This window comes from Colletotrichum phormii, assembly GCF_030913505.1.
Source record: "Colletotrichum phormii strain CBS 102054 chromosome Unknown BDP81scaffold_8, whole genome shotgun sequence".
In the NCBI taxonomy this organism is placed as follows: domain Eukaryota; kingdom Fungi; phylum Ascomycota; class Sordariomycetes; order Glomerellales; family Glomerellaceae; genus Colletotrichum; species Colletotrichum phormii.
In genome coordinates, this window is record NW_026851450.1 from 1,463,323 (window position 1) to 1,489,053 (window position 25,731).

The window sequence follows — 25,731 nt, forward strand, 5'->3', positions numbered from 1 at the left end:
ACTGCAATCGAGGAATCTGATGCCTACCCTCCCATTTCTGCAACCGCTGCAACCCTTCATCCACGTAGGAATGTGGGTTCTGGCAGTCCTGCCCAGCCTACATACCATTTATACCGAACCCTCTAGAAATAGACCCATCCTGATCAACCAGAAAGGCGACAACGATTCAACCCTCGGCCTGCCCCCAATCCTTCGCGCGTATCGTACACCGTGGGTTACAGTTGGGACCTAGCTACCCACCATTGCGACTCCGTTTGCGCCGACTCTACTTGGCGACCCTTGGCAGTTCTTGTCCTACGACTCAACGACGTTGGATCAGCTCCGACGTGGGATGACCGACACTGGGCCCAGGCATTCTAGACCCCAGGAATCCCCATTGAACCCCATTATCCCACATCGCCTTCAATTGACCACTCACGGCCCCGAAGCCCGCAGCCCGCAATCCCGAAGACGTAGACTCGCACGCTCGCAGCTCGCATAACCCAAACCTATCACACACAGACTAGAACGAGGGGACGAGAGACATTACATCGCACATGGAGGGGGCGCGTCGACGATCCAAGCGCGGTTTTCCTCATCTGTGCTGCCTGTCGCCCATCACCCCGCGCCCGGCGCCCGTATCTGCGTGCGTGCTATCCGAGATCAATTTGTCGCTCCCGGCGGCTGCTCCCCCTCCTCATCCGAGCTGCTTCAAACCAACGTCCTCGTCAACGCCGAGCTCAAGCTTCCAATTCCTGTCATTCTTGTTCACCAGGTGCAACCTCGAATGGTCTGACACGGTCACAATCTTCTCGGTGGAGTCGCCAAGCGCTTGGCTTCTCACGACCACGCAAGATGGTGTGGACCAGGCCAAGTGACGTAGGAGGTTCAACCCAGAATGTACTTCCGCCCCCCTTGAGCCCTTCGTTTCTTGGGTTCCACGCTCGCTCGGGCCAGAAACACCACTAAGGAGTAGTTCTTCCTCGTATGTTTTTGGCAACGAAACTTTGTCGCCAAGCCGTCGCCGTGGTCCCTGGAGTCGTCGAGCCCCCATCGGGTTCGTGTATAGCGTCGGGAAGAATCCAAATCATGCTCACTGACACTCTCCATGCCGTCACCTGGCACCATCGGCCATCGCCCCGAACCAGCCCCTCGGAACGGTCTAAGATGTGTTGCCATTGTCGGTCTACCGCTACACTACGCCACTTGTAGCGTAAGCTAGACCTTCCTCGGAGGAAACTACAGGACACTCACACGTTTGCGGCAGCACACCTAGCTAGCATAGCTGGGGTGAGACACCTGGCCGGTGGCCGCATGTTTCTCCAACACAAACACACTGTAAGAGCAGTCACTACACCAGCGACGTGCTCGCGATGATGAATTGATGATCAGTGTCGCTGTTACAGCCTAAGCACCTAATGATCCGTCTGGCCCGTCTTACCTTTTTTTCGTCTCCAGACTGCTCCACGCAAAGCTTGACTTTTGCTTGTCCTGCCTCCTCCCATGAGCTTGTATTACGGCACTTTGCATGTACCCGCGTCTTGGATGATGGCATCGACTGCCGGTCTCGCGGGGTTGGAGGCATGCAGAATGTCTACTTTGCCTTTGATGCTTGGCCGCGGCACCGTCATCATACATACAACAACAGAGACGAGTACCCGCCAACTCGCAACTCGGCCAGAGGATGGAGAATCTCTCAAAGTACCAGTCCAGGCTGCTTCGAGGGGTCCTTTGCTGCGCTGACGCCCTCCTCTCCACCTGTGACTTTGTCCAAGGCTTGGTGCTCTTGGGGTGTTCTTGGCCTTGGCGAAGCTGACCAACGGCCAGATCCCAAGGTTATTCAGCTGAATTTCAGCAAAAGGGTAAATGGATTTAGCTTAAATCTACATGCTTGATCCCATTGCGTTGCCACACCTTATCTGTTGACATGTTTTTGATGTTAGTCTTGTCACATTGCGAGATTGCCAATGGGCTGTGAAGCTTGTGAGCCATTGGCTTTGGGCCCAATCCAAGAACTAGCCAAAGTTATTGATTAAATAACAGTATCTGAGAATATTGGTCTGGTTATGTGGTACATGTTGACCGAAACAAGTCGTCTCCATTGGTCATCGATCACTGCTGAAACTCCCGGGTTCGACGAGTGTCGAGACATTCTGTCGATGACCCATGAGTTTCATTTGCTACTTCTGGATGCGTTGCTCAAGGAGACGATTTCTGAAGTACAGTACCACTGCTCACACGGTTAACATCACACTTGAGAATATCTGCTTCACGGTGTTCTATGTCACAAAGGAAAAGTCGGTTAGTACGGTAAGAGTTGTACAACCATCAGATCTATAAAAGATACCTGGATATATCTTGTAGTCATTTGATCTCATTTCTTGAGAAATACGTGCTAAGCTTCATAGAACAGTCGCAAGACATTTTCAAGTTCCCGTGTTCCAGCAGTGATCATGAGACTCTTAACATCAGTAGCAATCTGGCTCTCCATTGCCAGCACAGGGATCTGTAAGTTCAGTGCTCGATCCAGTCCTCACCTACCCAATTTCTGCGTTTAAACATACTCACACATTGTACCAGACGCCCAAGGGCTCTCCAAAGACACCGCATCAACCAACGAGCTGCCCGCCCTCTGCTCGGTACTCTGTCTGCCTCTCAAACTCGTCTTCCCGAACTGCGATACCCTCTGCCAGACATGCGAAAAGCCCAAGACGTTTTGCAAGACTGGTAAGACGGCTGAGTGTGTTGACCTGTCGACTGATGTCGGTAATTGCGGGAAGTGCGGGAACAAGGTCAGTTTTGTGGTCTTTTTTGGCATCTTGTAGCCTGATATATGGTCTTGGAACTGGCGTATTGATCTTTTGCTAGTGCGGCGACAAGGAAAGTTGCTGCAACTCGAAGTGCATCTCCTCGGCCAGCTTTCAGACTGATAGTAACAACTGTGGCAAGTGTGGTGTCAAGGTACGTTGATGCCTCTCTTATTCATCTTCTTGTTCGATCACGTGTGGTTGAGAAAGTCGTCCTTGAAGTTCCTCATTTGCTAAAACTTGATACAATCCTCAGTGTGATGAAGGTCAAGCTTGCTGCGATTCTCAGTGTATAAGTACGATGCAGTTGCGGAGTGATGGTAAAAACTGCGGAACGTGCGGTAGCAAGGTAAGTTACCTTCGATGATGTTTACTGGTTGGAGGCAAGGGTTATAGGTAAACTGCTTTCGAAGGCTGATTTGACTGTGTGATTAGTGTGGCCAGGGCACGGTTTGCTGCAACTCCGAGTGTCTTCCCAAAGACGCATTCCAGAGCGATCCCATGAATTGCGGCAAATGCGGGAATAAGGTAAGGCTTTTCTTCATACAATACACCATCTAGAATACAAAGGCTCAACTGAGTATGACAACAGTGCCCGGAAAACTTCAACTGCCACTCAGGTCACTGTCTCGAACCACACACCTGTAAAGCGGGCGTCTCCCTCCTCGAAAGCTGCCAAGATCCCATCGTCAGCGGATCAAGCTGTGGCGCCGGCGAGGACGAGCTGTGCGATTGCATGGAGCCTGTCGAGGGCGTCCCGTTCTGTGGCGCATTCGATGGGCAATATTGTCAGGACATGTGTAATTCTGATAAGGACTGCCATAATAGCAAGGGTAAGAAGTGTGCGAGAAGGGACAAGACGTGTTGTTCGGCGGTGGCTACCGATAGTAAGAGCCACAAAACGTTCAAGGGTGTGTGCTTTGAGGCTTGTGCAGGGAAATAAGAGGTTCGGCTGTTTTGACCTCTTCGGCTGCGGCTATGTGGAACTTTCGATAGTGTAGTTTTCAGGCATGTAGCAGATTCGAGTCATTGAACCAACGATCAGTACCTCAGCTTTTGATGTTGATCTGACAATTATTGCGATCTTGACCCTTCCGACTACCTACTGTATGTTGACTTCGCAGAGATAACATTCGGTCCGAAAGACACGAACTATAATATCCATCGAGGTATGTTCAAAAAAGAACCTGAACGTTAGGCTGAATCACTTAGCAGCATGGTGATCTAATCAAGATATCTCCGAAATGTCACCTCTTAGACTTCACAGTTCCTAGCCACAGCGTGGCCAAGATTCTAAAAGCCTTCGACCTGACTGCTCCGCTTTCATGACCTCCCTTCCCATGTCACTTTTCGGAGATAGCCTCAAGATTAGTATAACATCAGGGCTTTCTTCCTATCAATGCTGTATCTCTCAGACTCTTTCTCATCTCTCAGATACCACTCTAAGCTTGATCTTCACCCCCCTACACCATATTCAAAAACGTATGTATTGTCCGTCTTCTCCTGCCTAACGTCCAACTACTAATCATCTCGAAGCATCAAGGAACTCCAATCATCATCATATTCCTGGCCCCGAAAGCAAACACAAAAACAAACACACACAACCGCAACAATGAAGCTCTCCACCGTACTCGCCATCCTCCTCGTCCCCATGGCAGTCCTCGCCAAGCCCCCCAAACGCACTGCTGGACGCACCGTCAGAGTCGACAGACTGCCAACCTGCATCCAATACTGCTTGTCAGAAACCAAATGGCGCCTTAAAGGCGGTCTCCCAAAACTCGCCGGCGAATGGTGTAGGAAATCGGCGCCACCCCTTACGCCTGAATGGGTCAAATTTGGCAAGGCCTTGGACGCGTGTAAGAAGCACCAGTGCGATCATAGCCTCCAATGGATCGACATGGCCGCCTGGGACTATGAGATGTGCCGGTTTGACGACAACATTAGGGAGGAGAGCATGAAGTTCTTCAATGGCTATCGCAGGGCGTACTGGTGGCCTAATGAGCGTCAGCCTATCCGACCTCCACATTCGAGGAACTGGATTTCGGAGGAGACTTATGATGAACCCGATGAGTGGAAGGCGGATAATGGAATTGGGAAGGGTGTGCCGGAAGACGAGGATCCTATCTTCGGCGAACCCACTCCCAAAAAGCCCAAACCTTTCTGAGGCTGTGGGTATCTTAGAGAATGGAAATCAAAGCCTAGATGTGGACGTCTAGAAGCTTTCGCGTCAGTCTAACACCAAACAAGATGCCAAAGACTACCTGTATGACATTCTCTCATCAATCATCGATCGTCTATCCAGTCTGGGCCTCACACTACACGAAATAGGTAACCATGAAATTGTATTAACCCTGCCATGAGTATTGTCTGGAAAATTACTTAGTTCTCAATTAAAATCATTGAACCCATCGTGCTTTGAAACATTATTGTGAGAAGTTCAACTTTTGTCTCAACCATTGCTTGAGCTTAAAGTGCCACTGATAGAGGTCTTCCCTTACTGCGGTTCCATGCCTGTGTAAGCCAAAAACATGACTATCATACCGGATAGCTCTGATTCGGATCTGTGGCGTTTTACAAACTCCGACGTGTTGTGCGGACTTTCAACTAAACCCTCGCTCAGCAAGGCTGAGATCTGAAGATGGCTGTGGCCGTCGTAATTGAGCCCAATTGTCACACAGAGTGTAGCGTGACTATAGAGTGGCGGACTTGGCGGACTTTGAGGGATTATGACTTCGGAACTTATTTTCCGCACATGCGCCTCCGAGTATTAGAATACCAACACTTGCCCTTGATTCTTTAGTGCGTTGAGAGCATTGTGTAAAAGTCAACCTGCACCTCTCTCTATTCACAAGCCTGCGTCTTGCAACCCTCTCTAAACATGACAGGTGCTGCTCTCTTCGTCGAAAGTGACGGAAAAGTCACTACTCGACGTGAACTCCCTCCAGTCACAGCACGAGACAACGAAATTCTTATTGACGTGCTCTACTCGGGAGTCAACCCTGCGGATCTCAAGATAGTACACTTCATCAACTACCGAAACTCTGTCCCTGGAACCGACTTCTGCGGAAAGGTCCTAGACTGCCCCGCGCTTGTCGACTCCGGGTTCAAAGTCGGCGGCATCGTGGCCGGGCAGACTGTTCCCCATGGAGAACAATCCAAGGAGTACGGCTCTCATAAGCCGCGCATCTCCACGCCCCAAATTGGCCTTTTCAAAGTCCCTGAGAATATGGCCCACTCCGACGCCGCAGCCATAACCACCGTCAGCCACACTGCTAGCGACGCATTGTACAACAACTTCAAACTTCCTCTCCCCGGGTCTAGTCCTGACGGTGCGGAGGGCACGCTGGTCGTATGGGGTGGAGGAACGGCCGTCGGCTTGTCTGCCATTCAGCTAGCTCGTGCCAGCGGTGTCACAAACATTATCACCACGGCATCTCCTTCCCGTCATGATCTTCTTCGAGGACTCGGTGCAACCGAATGTTTCGATTACAAGGACGCCAATGTCTCAGACAAGGTCAAACAATCAGTCATCAAAGCAAGCCGCTCTCGTATCTGGGGATTCGAGACGGCGGGGTCGCCCGAGTCAAGTCAGCTGCTCCTCGATGCCCTTTCCGGTATCGTCGGCGACGTTCATTATTCCTGGGTCAACGCAGCGGGTGCGCAGCGTCCCCCAACAGAAGCTGTCCTCGGAACACGAGACTACGAAATTGTCTTTGAGGTCCCTGGCGGTCGCCATGTTATCCCCGCAGAACCTGAAAAAGCCGCCAACTTGTGGGCTGCTCTCGACTGGGCAGTGAAGAATTACGGAAAGGGATTCGAACTCCCCGTCGTACGTGTGTTTGAGGGTACTGGAGAAGAGGCGCTGGAAGAGATGGAGACGGTGTCCAAACAAGGAGCTTTTGGGAAGCTCGTGCTGAAGCACCCCCTTCAGTGATCATGACGCTGGGGCTGATAACTTTCGGGTGGAGAATTTGAGCCGGTTGTGGAAGAAGCATTTCTTTCCAAAGAAGTAAGCAAAGTGGAATTCCTAGATGTGAGGTAAAATGCAAAAGGGGCAGCAGAGGACGCCGGAGGCAGGAATGAGATGCGCTGATTCTTAATCGAGATAGTCATGACGGAAAGGTCGTTCATACTTATATATCGAGACCAGGACATTATTTACAGACTTTGTACCTCATTTTATCACATGATGCTTGGAAAAAACATCTACTTCACTTGAACTCGGAGGTCGAATAGGGTGCCCACTTTCCTCCGCTGTCCATACGCCTTTCCTCCGCCGGTGCTCCGGAGCAACTCCGCCGTCTTGTGTGATATGCTTAGCGGCATTTTTAACAGTCTACCCCGACAAGAACCCCAAGGTCAGTCCATCTCATAAACTTACAACAATGCCGGGCGGAGAAACTACCAGCGCGCGCACATGAAACTAGATTTAGGGTATTGAAATCTACTTATTCAATTTGAATCCGGCAACTTCACCAGGAGGTATCAAGTATAAATGGCGATCAAAAACTCTCAGATTCGCCGTTATAGTTCCAATGCGTGACAAATTCAGGCCAATTTCAGTAGAACATTACGACTCTTCCAAGCTCCAAGCTCTCTCGACTACCGCCTTCCGTCAAGTAACATTCCCAACATCGTATCTTCAAAATGACCCAGCAGTGGAGCCCAATGAACAATGTGACCAGTCTGAAAGGAAAGATTGCCGTTGTTACGGGTGGGAAGTAGGTGAAGCAACTATCCTCGACTCATGTGATTATCTCGCCTTGGAGGCGGGTCTATAACTGCACACGGTCAATAGCAGCGATATAGGTCGCGAAATAGCAAGGCTTCTCGCACAGAAGAGCGCAAAAGTCTACTTTACCACACGCTCTGAAGCAAAAGCCATTGAGGCACGCAAGACGATTCTGGACGCTCACCCTGATATCGACTCCGAGAATCTGCAGTGGATGACGATGGATCTCACCGATATCCGGAGTGTGACGTCTGCTGCTGGAAAGCTGAAGGAGAAGGAGTCCAAGGTGGATATACTAGGTGAGTCCCACAACTAAAGCTTGTCCTCAATTCCGCTTTCTGCTCAAACGCACATCGCCCAGTCCATAATGCTGCCGCGGCAACAACCTCTACTGAACTTGTTGGGCCTGGTTGGGAGGTACACATGGCTACCAAGTATGTCTATCTGCTTCAACCAGTCAAGAACCATTATTAATACCTATACTGACTATTGCAGTTTCATCGGCCCCTTTCTCTTCACCAACCGCTTGCTTCCCCTGCTGAAGAACGCCCTCCAGGCCAAAGACGCCGACGTTCGAGTTATCACAATGAGCTCAAGTGCCCAAACAGCAATGGTCCCAAGCAGCTTCCAATTAAACTTCACTACTCCTGACTGTTTCCATAATCCAGTCCCGTCACCCCCATGGCAATGGCGCTATCTCGGCCGCTTCATTTTCGGTTTCGATACGACCCGCTACGGCGTATCCAAAGCAGCCAATCTAATCTTCGCCCAGGAACTACAGAACCGAATGGACGAACAGAATTTGCCGATTCTTTCCATTGCGGTACATCCGGTGAAGTTGCCACCGAGGGGGTGTTCTCGATCAATCCGAGCTTGGTAAAGACAATTGCGCGTTGGACTTTCATCTCCCCAGAGCAGGGCGCTGTTACGCCCGTCTTCGCAGCTGCCTCTAAGGAGATCCGTCAGGATCCCTCCAAGTATAAGGGTAGGTTCGTGTTCCCTGTTGGGAGAATTGGAAATCCGAATCCAGCCGCATCGAGTGAGGAGCAAGTCACGGGTTTATGGCGCAACGCCACTGAGGAAGTGAATGCGCAGCTTCGTGCTCGTGGATTGCCGAGTCTTCAACCATGGTACTAAGTAATCAGACGTCGGAGTCTCATGTATCACTATTCATACCTTTCCTAGAGCTCAAACACAAGTTCCATAGTCTACAGACACACAATCTCCAGTGCTCACAACCCAATGATCTACTTTTTCCAATCCCCATAGAAGAGTAAACATCAGCCGTGCAAACTCATCCACCTCGGCAACCCGAACCCCTCGTGCCACTAGAAACTGCCCTTTCAAGCTGTGAAGAAACAACGGATCCTCTTTCCGCGCGGCGGCTTCCCAGCGGGCAGGCGAGGAAGCCTCCCAGAGCTCCCCGCGTAGAGTAAGGCAGACGTCACCTGCACAATCATGGGTCCAAGTCTCCTTTAGGCTTGTATATACCCCGGTAGCCATACTCGTAAGCAGAAACGTGCGACGGATGGACTCGGAGAGGATGAAGGCTTGGTATAGACTGGTGACCACGTCCGTTTCGACGGTCTGACTTAGGCATGACCTCGACATCATTGGCGATGTTGTTGCGTCTAGCGCTGCGGACTCCCACAGTTGACGGGCCCAGAGACGCAGGGTATCTATCAAGTTCTCCGCTTTGCTTCTTCGAGGTATCGAAGGTGAGAAGAGACACAAGAGCAGGTGGATCAAAAGAGCCTGTTTGCGTCCTAGGTGTTCCCTCGTCGAGAGGAACGGGAGAAACGGCGCTTCCTCTGCGGAGTTGGCGGCTAAGAGCGTCATGATGTAATTAGCCGACACCGCGTCAACGACGTGCTCGTTATCTGGGGTGATGGTCTGCGCTATAGCAATGGCTGCATACGCATCTTGTACACACTGGGGCATGGTCGTCTCAGAGTAAAGGTGCTGATGGATGAAGGGATTATACCCCTTGTGGAGGAAGCGGACGAGCCACGATTGCAATCCGCGGACGAAATTCGTAAACACCGCGGCTGGCGGAATTGACACCGGGGCTTGACGCTGGTAGTCGATGGCCCAGGATGTTGATTGGAGGAACCAAGTCAACCCTTCTGCATTTGGATCCACCGTTCGCGAAGCGCCATCGGAGTCGGTCTGCGTTGCGGTGGAGGACGAAGACGCCGTGGCCGTCGTCGGCATTGCGGCGGTGCCTGCCGGCCCTGATGCGGATGTCGGAGCGAAAAGGGCTTCGTCCAACACGAGCCCGATATCGTCGATGCCGCTCCCCGGCCATGAGGCTTCGATGTCCCATCCCGATCCCAATCTCGAACTGACATGGCTCGGTATCGGCGCCTGTCTAGTTCGCCGGACGGAGGCATACGTGCAATTGACTTCCTTGTCCAGGCACCGCGAGCAGGCCGGAAGAGTCTGGTCACAGCGCCTTTTTGCCTCCACACAAGCGAAGCAGGACTTTTGTTTCGATCTGCGGGCCATGATGAGTTGACGGGTTTTCTTGGAACCAGACAGTATACTTGTTGCTGATGATTGATAGAAAGAGAGGTTTGAGAGTCCGAAAACAAGGTTTGGCTAAGGTACGAGAGGCAAGTCAGACGCGGAGAACTGGCGGAGTTGGCTGCGGAGATCCAACTCCTATTTCATTATACAGATCTGGAAAGCATTAAATCCGGAATTGAGTAGTAGCCATTTCCGTTAAGAAACATCATTCCGCCGAAAATATGCCTGTCCCGGATAGATAGAGGCGGCCAAAGTCACCAAATACCTAGTTGCTGGTACACCGTCAGATGGCGGGGACTAAGAACATTGCTCTTTCATCCAAAGTCGCCAGCTGTCACCCCAAACTTTTTCAGGTGATTTCAGGCTGGTGATTGCATCCGGATCTTTCGTGGCTCGAAGCAACTCTTAGGTAGTCACGTTTCATTCCTATCGCAGTAGTCTTCTCCTATCCACAGCTATTTATGCATAAGTAGGATCACCTGCCTCACAGCAGGGCTGAGCAGACGATCTGCTCACCATCCAAGGGGCTGAACTGTAAGCAGATTGGCAGATCAAATCCTACTATTTGTCTTGGTATATCTCGGTGCTTACTATTGGACCTCAGTAGAAACCCAAGAGACCGCAGCACCGCCATGCCTGGTGCGAATAGCGCACTCGCACTCGCTTAACGACTAATATGGGCCCCCATGAGCGGCCTCCCTGACGGTAGCCGGGGGACATCATGAATCTACGCCGAAGATCCATCCCGACGTGAGCTTACATGATCGTAGGCATCGTATTTACAAAAGAAAATTGACTAACGTGAATGATAAGCGAGTGAGACAGACAAGCGAGTGAGACACAAAACTGCGCCGATGATGCTTCAACACAAATGGAGACGTTTCTTCCACAACACATCATGGCGTCCAGAAGTAATGAGTCAGGCATACAGCTGGCCCTTCAAGCTATCAGAATCAATCCAGAGCTTAGTGCACGGGCTGCAGCTACGATCTACTCGGTCAGCCATGCAACATTGAGTCGACGATTGAAGGGCTCTACATCTCGAAGCGACAGGATACCGAACTCGAGGAATCTTACTTTGCTAGAAGAGCAGACGTTAGTTGATCACATTCTCGATCTAGATGCCCGATCATTCCCTCCCCGGATCCGTGGTGTGGAAGAAATGGCTGATCGACTGCTTGCTGATCGCGACGCGCCTCCGGTTGGGAAGCGCTGGGCCTTAAACTTCGTCAAACGACAACCACAATTGCGGACGCGGTTTTTTCGGAGGTACGACTACAAGAGGGCCCAATGCGAGGATGCAGAGGCTATTCGCGGCTGGTTCGCTCTTGTGAAGAACACAATCGCGAAGTATGGTATCGATGAGTTTGATATCTACAACTTTGATGAGACTGGCTTTATGATGGGCCAGATTGCATCTGGCATGGTTGTCACAAGTACTGAAAGGCGTTCAAACACAAAAATGGCGCAGCCTGGTAATCGAGAATGGGTTACAGTGATTCAAGCCATCAACTCGCAAGGCTATAACGTCCCGCCGTACATCATCGTTGCAGGCCAATATCACCTCTCAACCTGGTATACAGAGTCAGGTTTCCCGGACGACTGGGTCATTGCGACGTCAGAAAACGGATGGACAACAAATGAAAGAGGCCTAGATTGGATCCAGCACTATGATCGTCATACGAAACCACGTTTGAGAGGCCAATATCGCCTCCTCGTCGTCGACGGGCACGAAAGTCACCACTCAACAGACTTTGAGCTATATTGCAAGGCAAACAAGATCGTTACACTTTGTATGCCGCCTCATTCGTCTCATCTACTCCAGCCCCTTGACGTTGGGTGCTTTGGTCCGCTAAAGACGGCGTATGGGCAACAAATTGAGGATAAGATGCGGCGGGGCGTAACCCACATCTCAAAGGAGGACTTCTTTCCTGCATATCGCAGCGCATTTAGTCAAGCGATGACTGAAAAAAACATCCAAGGGGGTTTTAGAGGAGCTGGGATTGTTCCTCTGAGTGCAGAAAGCGTCCTATCAAAGCTGGATATCCGGCTACACACTCCAACGCCTCCAGCATCACTACCACAGACACCTCCGCCTTGGGTTTCAAGGACACCAAACAACCCAGTAGAGGCAAGCTCTCAATCCAACTTTATTAAGAGTCGGATCACTCGTCACCAAAGCAGCTCCCCAACCTCTATTTGCGAGGCTGTTGAACGACTTTCTAAAGGTACAAGAGGCATCATGCACCAAGTAGCCTTACTTAGATCTGAGGTACAGATTCTTAGAGACGAGAATAACCAACTCAGTCGACGACGGAGAACTAAGAAAACACGCCTACAACATGGAGGAAGTCTTACTGTAGCTGACGCAGCAGATATACAGTCACAGAAAGATGTGACTGCGCAGGTTCAGGAGGAAATGCGTCGTACTAGTGGTCGCAAACTGAGGGCCGAGACAGGTCAGCGACGGTGTGGCGTTTGTGGTCACCCGGGACACAATTCACGAACGTGCCAGTTTATTGAAGAGATGTCTGAAGATGAGGATTATGAGTAGTTTGAATTGAATTGATGCTGTTGATGTTGATATGGAAGCCAGTTTATCTCATCGGCGCAGTTTTGTGTCTCACTCACTTGTCTGTCTCACTCGCTTATCATTCACGTTAACTACTTCAAAATTAATAAACCTCTATTTGACTTTCTAAACTTTCGCATCGAACAGCATCACTGTTCTTCTCCTCCTTTTCCACAAAGTCAACCTCAGGGCGCCTCGATATCAACTAACACGAACAATGACACGACCCTTCCGCTACCGCGACGGCGTGGCAATCGCCCAAATCATCGTCTTCCTACTCTACCTGTCCTTCGGCATCCTCTTCCGCATCCAAAAGAAAATGGGCTGGTTCGGCATCTCCTTCATCTCCACCATCCGCATCGTCGGCGCCGGCTGCATGCTAGGCACAATCGCAAACTCCTCGCGGGGAGTCTGGGCCGCCATATTCGTCTGCGAGTCTCTGGGTCTCGTGCTCTTGACGTTTGTACTGCTTGATTTGCTCAAGAGGGTGTAAGTTCTTCTCTACGTCCACTGCCATATAGAAGAAAACACCGATGCTGATGTTTCCATCTTGGACAGCAACTCCTTCATCCAGGTCCTAACAAAATGGCACTTCCGCATCCCCGAACTCATCTGCTACGCCGGTCTCGGCATCTCCATCGCAGACTACATCCTCGCCGCCAAAAGAACATCCAACGCCATGGCCCCCGGCGCGCTCACAAAAGCAGGAGTAGGCCTCTTTGCGGCGCTCTATTTCTGGGGCGTCCTCCTCTTCGCCCTCTTAGCTAAAGGGTGGAAGCGGATACCCCAAACGGAGAGGCGCGCCATGGTTGGGTTCGCGGGGTGTTTCCCGTTCATGGTGGTTCGGATCTCGTATACGATTGCGTATGTTAGTACCGGGGAGAAGAGGTTTAGTGCGGTGAGTGGGGATACGACAACTTATTTGTTCATGACGGTGTTGATGGAGTTTGCGGTGTTGGGGTGGGTGGTGTGGACTATTTGGGGGTTGGATAGGGTGTATGAACCGGTGGAGGGGTCGTGTGGGAAAGATGCTGGTGAGATGGAGGATCTTGTTGAGTCTGGAGGGCAGAGATCTAGGCGGGCGGAGAGTCGATAGTCAGTAGCTTCATGCAGATTCAAATGTCCGAAGTCGTCAAATACAAAAGATTACAGTCAATGTATTGGAGGATAGCCAGTCGACCGTAAGCATGATGATATCGGATATTGCGACAGTATATTCACATGGGATGGCAATGGGCAAGCAGGCAACGTGCAAGATTACTAGCAAGTCAACTGTTCCTCTTGAATACCTAGCTACATCGAACGCCAGTTGCCAGTGATAAAGAAGTAAAAAACAAAGACCTCTTACCTAGGCCGAATTTTTGTGCAAATATGCTACCCTATATCAAGGGTCTTGATTCCTTTTTGTTTTGAAGCCACGCTCTTAGATTCATTGAAGATGCCTCACATCTTGACGCGGAACAGGTAGCGGAGGCGGACTTGGGCAAGATCATAGGCAATATACTCGTTGTACTGAAGGTATGCGCCTGGGACATCGGTCGGGCCTGGCTTGGTGCTCACATCGGGCTGCGAAATCGTTAGTAAAGGATCGTTGCGGAATTGGAGTGCTGTTTGTACTCACCATCTGGATACCCTTGAGGTCCGGGTTGACACAGCTAGCATCCTTCCACTTGCTCGGTCCGGTATTACCCTGACCCCAAGTGGACCACATACCGCCCGCCTTTGCATCATCGCCCGCGTTGTAGCTGGCATTGGTGAGCTTCTGCATCGGGTCTCCAAGCTCGGCCTCGCAAAGCAACAACAACGCTTGACCCCCTGAGTTATAGGAGGCGCAGTAGTTTGCTGACTTGCTCGACATGTCTGCAAGGTAAATTCCCTTGCCAAACATGTAGCCCGAAACGGGGGCTTCAGGAGGGGCGATTCGGAGACCCTGGCTGAGGATACCACCATAGTTGGTGACTCGGGAGCCATGCCACAGCAATCTGCGGTCGGACTTGATGGATGAGAACTCGCTCTTCTCGAAGCGTTCCAGCTCGCCCTGTCGTTCAATCCTGAAGATGTCCTCAACCTTGTAGGTGTGACCGTGGGTAGAGCCCTTGGATCCGTTCAGGTACTCGGCAAGGAGGGTGAACTCTGGGCTCTTGCGGTCAAGAGGAGTCATCTCCTCCATTCCGAGACCCTGGTACTGTCTGTCGGCTGCGTGGACATCGGCGTTCTTGCGATCAACCTTCATAAGATCCGCCGCGACCTTCATGTCGGACAAACTGTCGAGCAAGTCGACTTCCTTCTTCAGCATAGCACCTGAGCCGATGACGGGCGGACGGTTGCGACCAAAGGCGTGGGGAATCAGCGAGTAGTACGAGTTGGACAAGTGCTCGGTCGCAGCCGGCACCGACATGTGATATTCGGAGTCGGCGAGCGTGCTGTCGTTAAAAAGAGCGGCCAGGTCTTTGAGCACCTGGAAACCCTTGAGAATTGTATTCTTGCTGAGCTTTCCGAGGGGCAGCTTGTTGGCATCGTAGTTCATGGAGGTCATGGCCTCGCGGAAGTACTGCTGATTGAAGATGAGGCTCATGAGGTCCTGCACCGGTCGAGGGAGGGAGGATTTGACTGGATCAGCCATGTCGTCGTCGCTGTCGTCCTCTTCCTTCTTGACGTCGCCGGCCGCCCCCTCGTCGTCGTCTTCGTCGTCGTCCGAATCTGGCTCGTAGCTGCGCTCTACAAAGGCATACTTGCCAGGCTTAGGAGGATCTGCGCGCTTAGCCCAGGCAATGCCGCTCTTGTCTCTGAACTTTTTCTCGTAGTTCTTCAATGCGTCGTCGAGGCTACCGTTGCCGAGGACGGCAGACTGGCCAAATTCTCCGACTCTGCCCCAGCGGGTCCACGTTTTGAACGTTTTGCCATCTTGGACAAGCTGTGTGAATTGTCAGATGGCAGCTTCGACTCGAAACATCAATTGGCGTGCACACACCTGAACACGATAGAACTTGTTGTTGTTGTTCGAGGCATTTGTTTGGTTCAGAGATGCGTCGTAGATGACACCGTCAGGTGCAATGTAGACAGTTCCCTGGACTTTGCAGCCCTCGTCGAGAGGAACCACGATTCCTTTGGAGGCGGTCTGGGCGTAACCGCTTGCAGCCTTCTTTTTCACGTCGGTCTTGTCGTCAGCATCGTCGGCTGCGGCAGCAGAATCAGCAGTCTTCTTCTTGCCCTTGGCACCAGCGGCAGCCTTCTGCTTCTTCGTGTCGGGTTTGGCATCGACATCACTGTCATTGTCAGACTGAGCATCTGCCTTGGCGCGCTTCTTGCCGGCGCCACTGGCCTTGGTCGCAGTGCTGGCTTGAGACTGTGACTGCGAGCCGTTCTGCTGAGAGCCGTTGGACTGCGCTGAAGCTCCATTCTTCTTTGTGGATCCGTTAGTGGCTGCAGCCGGCGCGGCCTTTGCCTTGGTCGTTGCGGTTTTGCCGGGCTCAAAGTCGCTCTCTGCGGCCTTGGACCCCTGAGACTCACACTTCTCGGCCCAGTCAAGGGTCACGATGAAGATGCCATTCTTCTGGGCGGAAGCGACCTTTGTTGTGACAGCCTTGAATTCCTCGAGCGTTGTGATGAGATGGGTAGTTTTCTTGGTAATTGACTTGGCGATGCCTGCACCAAGGGAGGAGAGCCACGACTCAAGCTCCGCTCTCTTCTTGTCAAAGGTACCACTGATGGCGATGACAGTGCCAGCCAATGGCTGGGCCGCAGGGGTCGTCGGAGCAGCGCTTGCAGCTGTTCCAGCTGATCTCCCCGATCTCCTTGGAGCGGACATTGTGGGCGGGATGTGGAGGTTGTGCGGCTACGGATACAGGGAGCTTGAGTAAGGGAAACAAAGCTTCGAACGTACGACAGGGGGGGGGTCCGTGTTGAGTAACGGAGTTCAATTGATGGCGGTTAAGAGATGAAAAAGAAGTGAAGATGAAAGGCGAAAAGATGAAAGGGAGTCGAGATGATTTATTTCATCGTGTCTCCTTTGACTTTGGATCAGAAAAACATGTCAGCTCATTGCCAATTGGAGTTACCCTTGGGACCTTGGGTGTTAGCTGGGGGAAGGTGCCGCACGCTTTCAGCTCCTTCTGGTTGAACCAACATGGTCCTGCAGGCACCAACGCCGCTGGTGCCTGGCGCACGAGCCACCGCGACAGCTCGAGGGCCTCGCGAGTTCACGTGCCGTCTCAACATCAAGGTACCTATCTACTTACCCGTGGTACTGTGATCCGTACCTCACTGGTAGAACACCATACCAATTAAGGTCAGGTACTTGGGCAAGGTACTTGATGATGTAACCCCCTTGCGATGCTCTTCAGTTTTAGAGGAGCTCCTGCCTGGAGAAAGTGCTTGGCTTCAAATTGCAGTGTACCTCAAGTTTGCCATCTGAGGTATCCGAATCGCTTCATGCCCATTCATTTTTCAACCCTGATTGACTTCCTTGGGCGGGCCAGCTGCCTAGAGATGTACATGGTGGACCCTTCCAACTCAATTCCAGGCCCTACATCGGATCACGCCACGAGAAGCAGTTACATGGCCAACATCACCAGACGCAAAACCCCGAATCCTCGATTCAAGGGCTGGACGTCCCTTTTAGCCTCCAAATTTCACCAGTTGCCCCAACGATTGTAAATCATGGGAAGAGTCGGACTGGAATACGGCCCGGGCCTAATTGTGTTTCTATATCCCGCTTATCTACTGGAACACCATCTGATAAAAGCCTTGCTCGTGGGCTATCGCGTCTGCGTAGTCATCCAGCGTGTCCTCAATCTCGTCTGGTAAGTAGCCTTCTGCAAACATTTCTTCTGGTTCGGGTATCAAGTCGTTAGCTCTTATGTGGTGTTCGCTTCTCGCCAGCTCCATCGTCCTATGCCTCTGCCTCCGAAGTAGCTCCTACGTCGACTGGACAGCAGGGCTCGGATGAAGGCGCTTCCCATGGGCTGAAAAGGACCGCAGCAGGTATTCACTAACCTTGGATCGCGTCAAACATGTCTTCGTCCAAGTCGTCGTCGATGCCGTCGTCCATGTCTTCTTCATCTTCGTCGTCCGAGTCTGAGTTGCGCTCATACTCGGGAGGGATATTCACCATGACTTGCTTGGCCAAGTCTTCCACAAAATGCCTCCAGTCGATGCCTGTGTACTCGCGTTTGCTCACGGACTTATCAGGCACCCCGTCTGTGACTTGAACCCATACTCTGGCGCTCGTCATAGACATGCGCTGAGCAGGACAGCCGACCATGATGTGATTCAGATCGAGATTGGGAACGTCACGCAGACTCTGAAGGAATCGAGCCCACATGTTGATAATGGAGATGTCACTTCTCGTGTCATAGTCCCCAAAAACGGCTCCTGTACGGGATCGGAGCGTGACCTTCCACAGCTCTAGATTCCTGAGTGTCGGTGCAAACTTTTGCACGACTTGGAGAAGCCGCCGCGGTTCAACTTCTACGAAGCCCAAGTTGATCTCTTCAAGGTGAGGAAACGCCACCGGAGCTGGAGGCGTTGGTAGCTGGTTGTCGTCGGGCTCAGAGGCAGCGTTGGGGGCAGGTGTGCCCAGCCAGTCAATAAATTCATCGACGGCATCCGTGTTGTGGCCTGGGTGTGCGAAGTTTGTCCGCAAATGCTTCAGGTTAGGCATGTACCCTAAGAAGAGGCGCAGGAGATAGTCGTATCGACGCCGTTCGGGAGTGCCCGTGCTGCCTGTGAGTGAAGTGACTCGGAAAGGACCAGTTGCTACGTTTAAAACGCAGATGAAGGTCTCGAGACCCTCGAGAACGGGGACAACCTTGGGCTTGAGGTACTTGGTCAAGAGGTTGAAAGCATCGTCGGATGGCACGCCTTGCTGGTGGCGGAGCAGTTCGAAGGCACTGGGGCGGGCACCAGCATTGCCAAGTGCGGTGAAGAGGGTGACGAAGACTTTGTTGGTGTAGGTGACCATCTCATCAACAGGTATACGGAGAAGATTCACCCCAGTCTCCTGCTGGAGCGTGGTGGCGCCGTAACTCGCCCAGTCGACCCTGAAGCCATCCCGAAAGTTCCGTCCACTAGAGTGGTAGTCACGGATGCCAACAGTTTTGAGGTTTCTGAGGTTTCTGAAAGCTTCCGTCAGCATAGCGACATCTTGACCGCTGTTGACTAGGGTGTAGTGATCGGATTGGGCTTCGCGATAGCGAGTTTCCTTGGCTTCCTCTCCAGGGGAAAAATAGTGACGTGTGAATGTGTTGAGGCCGATGATGACATAGTGCAGACAATCACTGAGCCGTGACTTGCTGATGTCGATGAGGGTCTGTAGGCTGAATTCTGTGAGCATGAATTGGCGTTGAGTAAAGAACTCCCCCATGAATGTGTTGAACATGGACTGCTCTATAGACCTGCATGTCAGGCGGAGGCTTCCCAGGTCGGGAGTTGCCAGTTGATCGGATATTCGAATGAGAACCTCGAGAGGAACTCTGTTGAAAGGCGAGTTGGGCTGGGGGTTTGCCGGCGCATCCATCACCGATGTTGACGGCTCTGATGCCGATGGCGTAGGCTGTGACATCTTGGAAGGGCGACAGCAGTGTGCCGAGGTATTGATGCACCGTTTCTTTGAACGTGGGGAAATTCCAACGTGAATATGAGACTAACAAGAAGATTAGCCGAATTTTCTTGAAAGAGAATGAAAAGAATCAAGACTCGAGAAATATCAATGTCTGTTGGGTCGATGAACGTGATGATCAAGTCCAGCAAATCGAGGCAGGTGGGGCGAGCTTCATGATCCAGGCAGAAGCGGGGAACTTGAGCTCGAAGTTAGTTGGTCTTGCTTTTCGAGAGTGTCAGAAGGAAAGAGTAGTTGGGTGAGGTTGGAAGATTCTACCACAAAAAATTTGTGCACTCGAGATACCTACCAAGGTACGAGGGTAAGATACAACTTGTTGCAGATGATGGGCAGGAGCTGCTGCTTCAGCCTTGCCAAATCCGATCGTTGCCTGTCGCTACCCGTGAGTCGATACCCGTTCTGGGTCGTTCCTGTCTGATGGTTTCCAGATTCTGGAAGGTGACGTACAGTCTGAGAGGTTGCACAGCTGCTGGACTGCCTTGGTTTGCCCTTGCTGATTGGCTTGTAATTGCCCCAGTCCGCCGTTTTTAGAAGCTGCTGTAAACCATCCTAAGGTTTTGTCCAGTGGGGGCCGACCACAGTGATATTCAACATCGACAAGAAGCTCAGGCCATTTCCTGCCCTCCCGCCGGGAACACGGGAGCAACTCCAGGCTGCAACGCACCTTGATGACTCGGGCGATCTTCGGGTCACAGTCACCAGCCACAGACGCCATCTGAGCGTTTAGCCACATGATGAAGTGGCTTGCCCCAGGTGGTTCATGCTTTCGATTCATTTTAGGTTCAAACTCTATCGTCGGCCAACGCAGTCCTTTTTGCATAATCAAGGCAACTCAGCAATCAAGCAATCCTTGGGTAACCCGTCTGCCTGCTTAGATCACGTCAAACAGACTCTCGGGGGCGGCTATTTGACGCGATCTAAGCTTAATTCATCGTCGTCTTTCTGATAGTCCGCTGGTGCACTGACGACTGTCTTCAACCCGTCTGAATCAGTCTCACTTTCACCCACAGACAGCGTGACCAACACTCGACTCAAGACATGAACGTCTTATCTGCGCAGATCGGGTTCACTGGAGAGGGAACGGAAAAGCAAAGACCACCAATCCACCCACTCAGTCCCTTGGCAGAGATGGCGACTCGCAAGCTTCGCCACTACGCCTCACTCTGTCTGTTTATACTAATTGACACTGGGCAGTGAGTTCACTCTGAACGAGAGTGAATTACATCACTGCCACCGTGCCACGCAGAATACACACTGCACAGTATCCGCAGATTCCGTAAGGATACACACCGACCGAGTCCTTGTGCCCCTGAATGACATACCTAGGACCTCGCCTCTGAAGACTGGAGCCCCGATGGACCAGAACGTTTGCTCTGCTCTCTCTCGGAATCAACCGGTCAAAGTCACATTCGGCACGGGAGCCATGTTTGCTACGGGTGGCTGCTCTTCTTTCATCTTCTTCTTTGTTTTGTTTTTTCTGCCCTGGACTGGAGATCCGGTTCATCGCGCCGACGTTTGGCTCGGAACTATCGCAGATTTATCGCTACTGACATCTGTCCCTAGTAGGGTTACTTCAACACGTCGATGCGACAGTCTTGGCAGTGAAGCTAAAATGCTACGGCCAATTTCATCAACTCAACATCGTGCCGGCGTCAACAGCGCGAACAGACACGTTGGAAGTTTATCATAGTACGGGGAGATCAAGTAATTATCTGATTACTCACAAGACCACCCGGCAGAAACTCTCGAAAAGAAAGGAAAAAACGTGGCCGATCATGAAAGCTTGCGCAATACCAGGCATCTTTGCAGCCGGCCGAGAAAAGTTGATTTCTTGGGACTGTTGACATGAGTGTTGGACAGCAGTTGGAGGCTCACTCATGCGCCCATGCAGCGCATTTCGGCCAAAGTCCACACCATGTCGCCGACTCTCTCAGTCTCTCTCTCTCTCTGTTCTCATCTTGGGAGTTTGTCCGGCTGGGCGCTCCATCATCCATCAATCATCAGTCCGGGAGGCCAACCAAACAAGCCAAAAACATGCAAGACCAACACTCATCCCGAACTTACAGTCTTACATCGATAATGAGCGCGGGCTGAAGAGTCGCACCCGACGTGGGGCCATCCCGTTGAGCGAGCTTTGAGATGAAGGGGTACAGCGAATACGCAGCTTGGCAACGCAACGTCCAGGGCCCCCGACGGTGCCCACATCACGCGCAAAAATGTGCCAATTGTGGTCTGTGGTCTGTGGCTCCTCAAATTCCCTTTTCCACCATGCCAACTCCCAATGATCACCGGTCACTGTCAGTGTCGAGCATCCCGCCCGGGCTTGGCTCCAGCAGAAAAAGTCACAAGTGTCAAGGTCATCTCAATCGTCGCAATGCCCAAGAAAAGCCAATACTCGTTGGCCTTTATTTGCGGCGGCGGCCCCATAAGTTTAAACTGATAGAGAAGGTGAGCGTCCTGCAACTCCCGGGGCCGCTTATGACTGCGGACGGGTCTGCTCTTACGGCTTCTAGCTAGTAACTACGGATACCTACTCAGAATCTCAGATACTAGCACGACTAGCACAAAGCGGCGTAGCACTTGGAAGCGAAGCAGGCCCGCCGACTTTCATCTTCTCAAGACGTGCCAAGACGTTGCCAAGACGCGTGCGTGGGGAGCCTCAACCGTCGTTCTCGTCAACCACTGGATCCGGACCTTATTTCTCCATCCTCCGTCCAACATCCCATCCACCTTTTCGTCAGAATGGGCCAAGCAGGCGGAGATGAACCGTAGAGGGGGTGGGATGCAACAATACTTGGCTCATAAACAAGCTCCCACTATGCTAACGACGACCTAGAGATAGCCGCAGGCGTAGTCCGTCTCTGCAAGCCGCAGAAGCTCATCATATTCTTCTTCGACATGGTGGACTGGTGCGGGCGGTGCGGGATGAGAAACAAGATGACCATGATGGATCTCTAGTTCCTGTATATTTTCTGCTCTCCCCTTGGCTTCCACTTGGCAATCCTTTGCCTTCTCGACCACCCCTGATTCCCTGATCTCCCGGCCTCAAGCCCAGTGCTGCTCATTGCTCCAATCTGCAAACCCCTCGTCCTCGCAGTCGCCATGCTCTGCTTGGCTCCCCCCATCTGATCATTCTGGTGATGATCAATAAGCGCAACCCCCCCCCCCCCCCCCACTGTCGTCCCTAATCACCCCGACTCATCCAACTCATCCCAGAACCCCGTCGATGGATCCTTCGTTGCACCGTTGCACCGTTTCCCCCCCCTGTCGGGTGCTCTCCAGCAAACATGGAGCCTTGGAGGCGCCGAACCGGCTTGGATCCGATCTTGGATTAAAAAGAGGTCCATTCCCCCCAGCCTTAACCGTCTTTTGAGGATGCTTGGCGACTCAGATCTGGTTCCTTCACCCGCTTGCTTATCTCTCACCTGTCGTGATTCCCGAATCTCGACATAGTCATTCTTTTGAACCCCCCAAAGCACAGCCAAACCCCCCCATATCAAAGCCAATAATGAAGTCCGTTCTCTTCTTCGCGACCGCCGCGGCGGCCGCCGGTCCTTACCTCGCCTGGACCGCCGACTCGTTCACCAAGCACGAGATCGACAACAAGAAGCCGTACCACTACACCAAGGCCGTCCTCTACGACGGCTTCGAGGCCGCCATCGAGCTCACCAAGGACGACGCCCTCGTCGACTGGTACCGCAGCCGTATCGACGACCTCGTCGTCCAGTCCAACGGCAGCATCCTTAACTGGAAGCCGACCACCTACTCCCTGGACGAGTACCGCATCGGCAACAACATCCTCTGGTGGTACGAGCGTACCGGCGAGGAGAAGTACAAGACCGCCGCGAGAACCATCCGCGACCAGCTTGTCGAGCGCCACCCCCGTACCGACGAGGGCGGCTTCTTCCACCGCAGCCCCGACTACGACTACCAGATGTGGCTCGACGGCATCTTCATGGCCGACACTTTCTACGCAAAGTGGACCTCCCTCTTCGACAAGGACAACACCACCGCCTGGAACGACATTGTCAACCAGTTCGAGGTCATTGACAAGCACACCCGCAACTACACCACCGGTCTCCTCTACCACGGCTTCGACGAGAAGATGGAGGCCGTCTGGGCCAACCAGGTCACCGGCGCCTCCCCTCTCACCTGGTCCCGTGCCGTCGGCTGGTACGCCGTCGCCCTCCTCGAGGTCCTCGAGCTCCTTCCCCGCGGTCACCCCGGCGTCACCACCCTATCCAGATTCTTCGTCGCCCTCGCCGAGGGCCTGAAGAACGCCCAGGACAGCACCACCGGCGGCTGGTGGCTCATCATGGACAGCCCTTACGTCGGCCGCCCCAAGAACTACATCGAGTCCTCCGCCTCCGCCCTCTTCGTCTTCTCCTGGCTCAAGGGTATCCGCCTCGGCCTCCTCCCCGAGCGCCGCTTCTTCCCCGCCGCCGCCAAGGGCTACCAGGAGCTCACCACCTTTGTCGTTGAGAACGCCAATGGTACCGTCAACTGGAACGGCACCGTCGAGGTCGGCTCCCTCAAGAGCAACGCCAGCTTCGAGTACTACACCTCCGTCCCCATCGCCATGAACGACTACAAGGGCGTCGGCCCCTGGATGTTCGCCTCCTACGAGTGGGAGACCTTCAACCAGACCTCCGCCGGCGGCAGCCGTCCCCGCGGCCCCGGTCGTGGTGGTCCCCGTGGCCCCCGCGGTCCCCGCACCTTCAACCGCCGCTACCAGTTCTAAGAGAGTAGACTGAGTGTGTGTTTGTGAAATTTACGGGAGACTTATATAAACGTGACGGAAGCATACGGCCGATGAGATCAAAGAGTCATGGCCCTCAGCGTGTACATGAATTAAACTTAATTTCTTAATCCCTCCTCTGGGGGCGTCTGTACATTTTTTTTCTCCCTCATTTATATGAACATAGATTCGTTTCCCTCATGATATGTCGACCGTCTCCGTGATTTGTGATCTTCTGTCCCCTCCGTCCATATCCTTACTTTGACACTCGCCATGACAAGTTTCTCAAAGCATCATCGATTCTGCAGTCATGTTAGCCAAGTCACCACGTTCTACTCCATGTAAACATACCTTCTCAACCCCTCGGCCACGATATCCTCCTCCTGTGTATAGACCAACCGAAACCGTCCCGGCGCAAGACAATGCTCCTCCCCCGGATGCAGAAACACACCCCTCTCAACAAACCTCTCCGCCAATGCGAATTCCCTCTCCCGATCCGACTCGTACTCCTCTGACGGCGGCAACCAAGGCGACAGATCAACATACACAAACAACCCAGCATTCGCCTCCACAAACCCAACCCCCATCTCCCTCAACCTCGTCGTCACAAACTCATATGCACCAGCAATACTCCGCCTCGAACTCGCAATAAACTCATCATGCCACACCCGATCCTCAAACATGGCAGCCGCAATCGCAACAGACGGCCCAGCAGGACTATGAAACCTCACAACGCTTGAAAACGCCTCCTGCAGCGCCGCGTTCCTCGACACCAGCGCACCCAACCGCAGTCCCGACGACGCAAAGTCCTTGGCCAGGCCGTACTCCACGTGCACCAAATCCGGGTCGATAATCCCCTCCGGATCAACAGACAACACCGACGTGAACCCAGGCATCTCATCAGAAGACCTAAACACGGATAACCCATACACCTCATCACTAACAAGATGAATCTTGTGCTGTCCGCAAAACCGCATAATCGCCACAAGCGTCTCGCGGGGATAACACCGTCCCAGCGGATTACTCGGATTCACAATCATCACCGCCCTGACCCTCACACCCCTTTCCCTTTCCCTCCTTACCGCACCCTCAAACTCTTCGACAACTGCGTCAGGCAGGAAACATGTCTCGGGCGTGGTATCGGCATACACAACCTCCACACCCATCTCATTCCCAAAATCAAGCTCAAACCGCCCATACACCGGCCTCGGCACCAACACCCCTTCCCCCGGCGACGCAAGCGCAAAAGCAAGAATACACTGCACGGCCGTCGCCCCCGCCGCAACCCTCACATGCTCCACCTCCAACGACGCATACGGATGGAACGTGGCGTTCAGATGCCCCGCCATCGCGGCGCGGAGACGGACGCCGCCGGCGGTGCTGTAGCTGTATCCGAACACGTCGGGCGTAAGCTCGACCGTGGCGGCAAAGGCGGCGACGGAGGGCTGCATGAGGGCGTTGCTTGCGCTGCCAAAGGAGATAAGGCCGGATGAGTTGGTGGTTGGGGAGTAGGTTTGGACGGGGGCGAAGCGCCATGGCCGGTGGAGGGCCGATGCGGTTTTTGCGGCGCGGGGGGAGAGCATTGCGCCTTTGGGGGATGTGGTGCAAGTCATTTATGTGTGTTTGTGATGTTGACTTCAGTTGGATTTGTCGAGCAGCTTTGCTGTCATCTTGGGAGAGAATTGGAGAGACTTGAGGGTTTGCTGAGGTAGTAGTCGACAGGGCGCAGCGGAGGAACGAACCCCGGCCGATCGG

The 25,731-nt window shown here is 52.7% G+C and overlaps 11 protein-coding genes across 11 annotated transcripts; 7 read left to right on the plus strand and 4 right to left on the minus strand.

The window, feature by feature from the left end:
• Positions 1-1,215: 1,215 nt before the first annotated feature.
• On the plus strand, positions 1,216-2,163 carry BDP81DRAFT_214971 (uncharacterized protein). The gene is made up of 2 exons (XM_060582700.1): positions 1,216-1,841; positions 1,923-2,163. Exons 1-2 carry the CDS (start codon positions 1,398-1,400, stop codon positions 2,013-2,015), a joined length of 537 nt encoding a protein of 178 aa, XP_060446494.1. The 5' UTR covers positions 1,216-1,397; the 3' UTR covers positions 2,016-2,163.
• Positions 2,164-2,432: 269 nt separating this feature from the next.
• BDP81DRAFT_448990 (uncharacterized protein) lies at positions 2,433-3,787 on the plus strand (the record flags this gene model as incomplete). Its single annotated transcript, XM_060592353.1, has 7 exons — positions 2,433-2,487; positions 2,560-2,771; positions 2,848-2,940; positions 3,043-3,135; positions 3,222-3,314; positions 3,379-3,673; positions 3,783-3,787. 7 exons carry the CDS (start codon positions 2,433-2,435, stop codon positions 3,785-3,787), a joined length of 846 nt encoding a protein of 281 aa, XP_060446495.1.
• A 611-nt stretch (positions 3,788-4,398) lies between these two features.
• Positions 4,399-4,950, plus strand: BDP81DRAFT_393568 (uncharacterized protein; the record flags this gene model as incomplete). The annotated part of the gene is made up of 1 exon (XM_060587839.1): positions 4,399-4,950. One exon carries the CDS (start codon positions 4,399-4,401, stop codon positions 4,948-4,950), a length of 552 nt encoding a protein of 183 aa, XP_060446496.1.
• Positions 4,951-5,664: 714 nt separating this feature from the next.
• BDP81DRAFT_448992 (putative alcohol dehydrogenase) lies at positions 5,665-6,720 on the plus strand (the record flags this gene model as incomplete). Its single annotated transcript, XM_060592354.1, has 1 exon — positions 5,665-6,720. The coding sequence occupies one exon, from the start codon at positions 5,665-5,667 to the stop codon at positions 6,718-6,720; it is 1,056 nt and encodes a 351-aa protein (XP_060446497.1).
• Positions 6,721-7,433: 713 nt separating this feature from the next.
• Positions 7,434-8,655, plus strand: BDP81DRAFT_460499 (short-chain dehydrogenase/ reductase; the record flags this gene model as incomplete). The annotated part of the gene is made up of 5 exons (XM_060593662.1): positions 7,434-7,507; positions 7,585-7,817; positions 7,880-7,952; positions 8,014-8,355; positions 8,391-8,655. The coding sequence occupies 5 exons, from the start codon at positions 7,434-7,436 to the stop codon at positions 8,653-8,655; spliced, it is 987 nt and encodes a 328-aa protein (XP_060446498.1).
• Positions 8,651-10,026, minus strand: BDP81DRAFT_347391 (uncharacterized protein; the record flags this gene model as incomplete). Its single annotated transcript, XM_060586139.1, has 1 exon — positions 8,651-10,026. The coding sequence occupies one exon, from the start codon at positions 10,024-10,026 to the stop codon at positions 8,707-8,709; it is 1,320 nt and encodes a 439-aa protein (XP_060446499.1). The 3' UTR covers positions 8,651-8,706.
• A 2,810-nt stretch (positions 10,027-12,836) lies between these two features.
• Positions 12,837-13,911, plus strand: BDP81DRAFT_517756 (uncharacterized protein; the record flags this gene model as incomplete). The annotated part of the gene is made up of 2 exons (XM_060595920.1): positions 12,837-13,108; positions 13,178-13,911. 2 exons carry the CDS (start codon positions 12,837-12,839, stop codon positions 13,713-13,715), a joined length of 810 nt encoding a protein of 269 aa, XP_060446500.1. The 3' UTR covers positions 13,716-13,911.
• A 151-nt stretch (positions 13,912-14,062) lies between these two features.
• On the minus strand, positions 14,063-16,427 carry BDP81DRAFT_317193 (poly polymerase catalytic domain-containing protein; the record flags this gene model as incomplete). Its single annotated transcript, XM_060584232.1, has 3 exons — positions 14,063-14,185; positions 14,241-15,533; positions 15,591-16,427. 3 exons carry the CDS (start codon positions 16,425-16,427, stop codon positions 14,063-14,065), a joined length of 2,253 nt encoding a protein of 750 aa, XP_060446501.1.
• A 554-nt stretch (positions 16,428-16,981) lies between these two features.
• On the minus strand, positions 16,982-19,550 carry BDP81DRAFT_426122 (uncharacterized protein). The gene is made up of 4 exons (XM_060590269.1): positions 19,497-19,550; positions 19,316-19,416; positions 17,615-19,262; positions 16,982-17,448 (listed from the first exon to the last, which is right to left on the minus strand). The coding sequence occupies exons 3-4, from the start codon at positions 19,179-19,181 to the stop codon at positions 17,339-17,341; spliced, it is 1,677 nt and encodes a 558-aa protein (XP_060446502.1). The 5' UTR covers positions 19,182-19,262; positions 19,316-19,416; positions 19,497-19,550; the 3' UTR covers positions 16,982-17,338.
• Positions 19,551-22,746: 3,196 nt separating this feature from the next.
• BDP81DRAFT_317406 (glycosyl hydrolase) lies at positions 22,747-23,979 on the plus strand (the record flags this gene model as incomplete). Its single annotated transcript, XM_060584257.1, has 1 exon — positions 22,747-23,979. One exon carries the CDS (start codon positions 22,747-22,749, stop codon positions 23,977-23,979), a length of 1,233 nt encoding a protein of 410 aa, XP_060446503.1.
• A 253-nt stretch (positions 23,980-24,232) lies between these two features.
• On the minus strand, positions 24,233-25,559 carry BDP81DRAFT_393576 (1-aminocyclopropane-1-carboxylate synthase; the record flags this gene model as incomplete). The annotated part of the gene is made up of 2 exons (XM_060587840.1): positions 24,233-24,278; positions 24,328-25,559. 2 exons carry the CDS (start codon positions 25,557-25,559, stop codon positions 24,233-24,235), a joined length of 1,278 nt encoding a protein of 425 aa, XP_060446504.1.
• Between the last annotated feature and the right edge of the window lie 172 nt (positions 25,560-25,731).

Bases quoted from the DNA above. Each gene is read 5' to 3' on its own strand.
- BDP81DRAFT_214971 (XM_060582700.1), top strand. From the start codon at position 1,398: ATGATCCGTCTGGCCCGTCTTACCTTTTTTTCGTCTCCAGACTGCTCC. The intron at 1,842-1,922 runs GTAAATGGATTT...TTTTGATGTTAG, and splicing joins AGCTGAATTTCAGCAAAAGG to TCTTGTCACATTGCGAGATT.
- BDP81DRAFT_426122 (XM_060590269.1), bottom strand. From the start codon at position 19,181: ATGTCACAGCCTACGCCATCGGCATCAGAGCCGTCAACATCGGTGATG. The intron at 17,449-17,614 runs GTTAGTGAATAC...TACCCGAACCAG, and splicing joins CATGTTTGACGCGATCCAAG to AAGAAATGTTTGCAGAAGGC.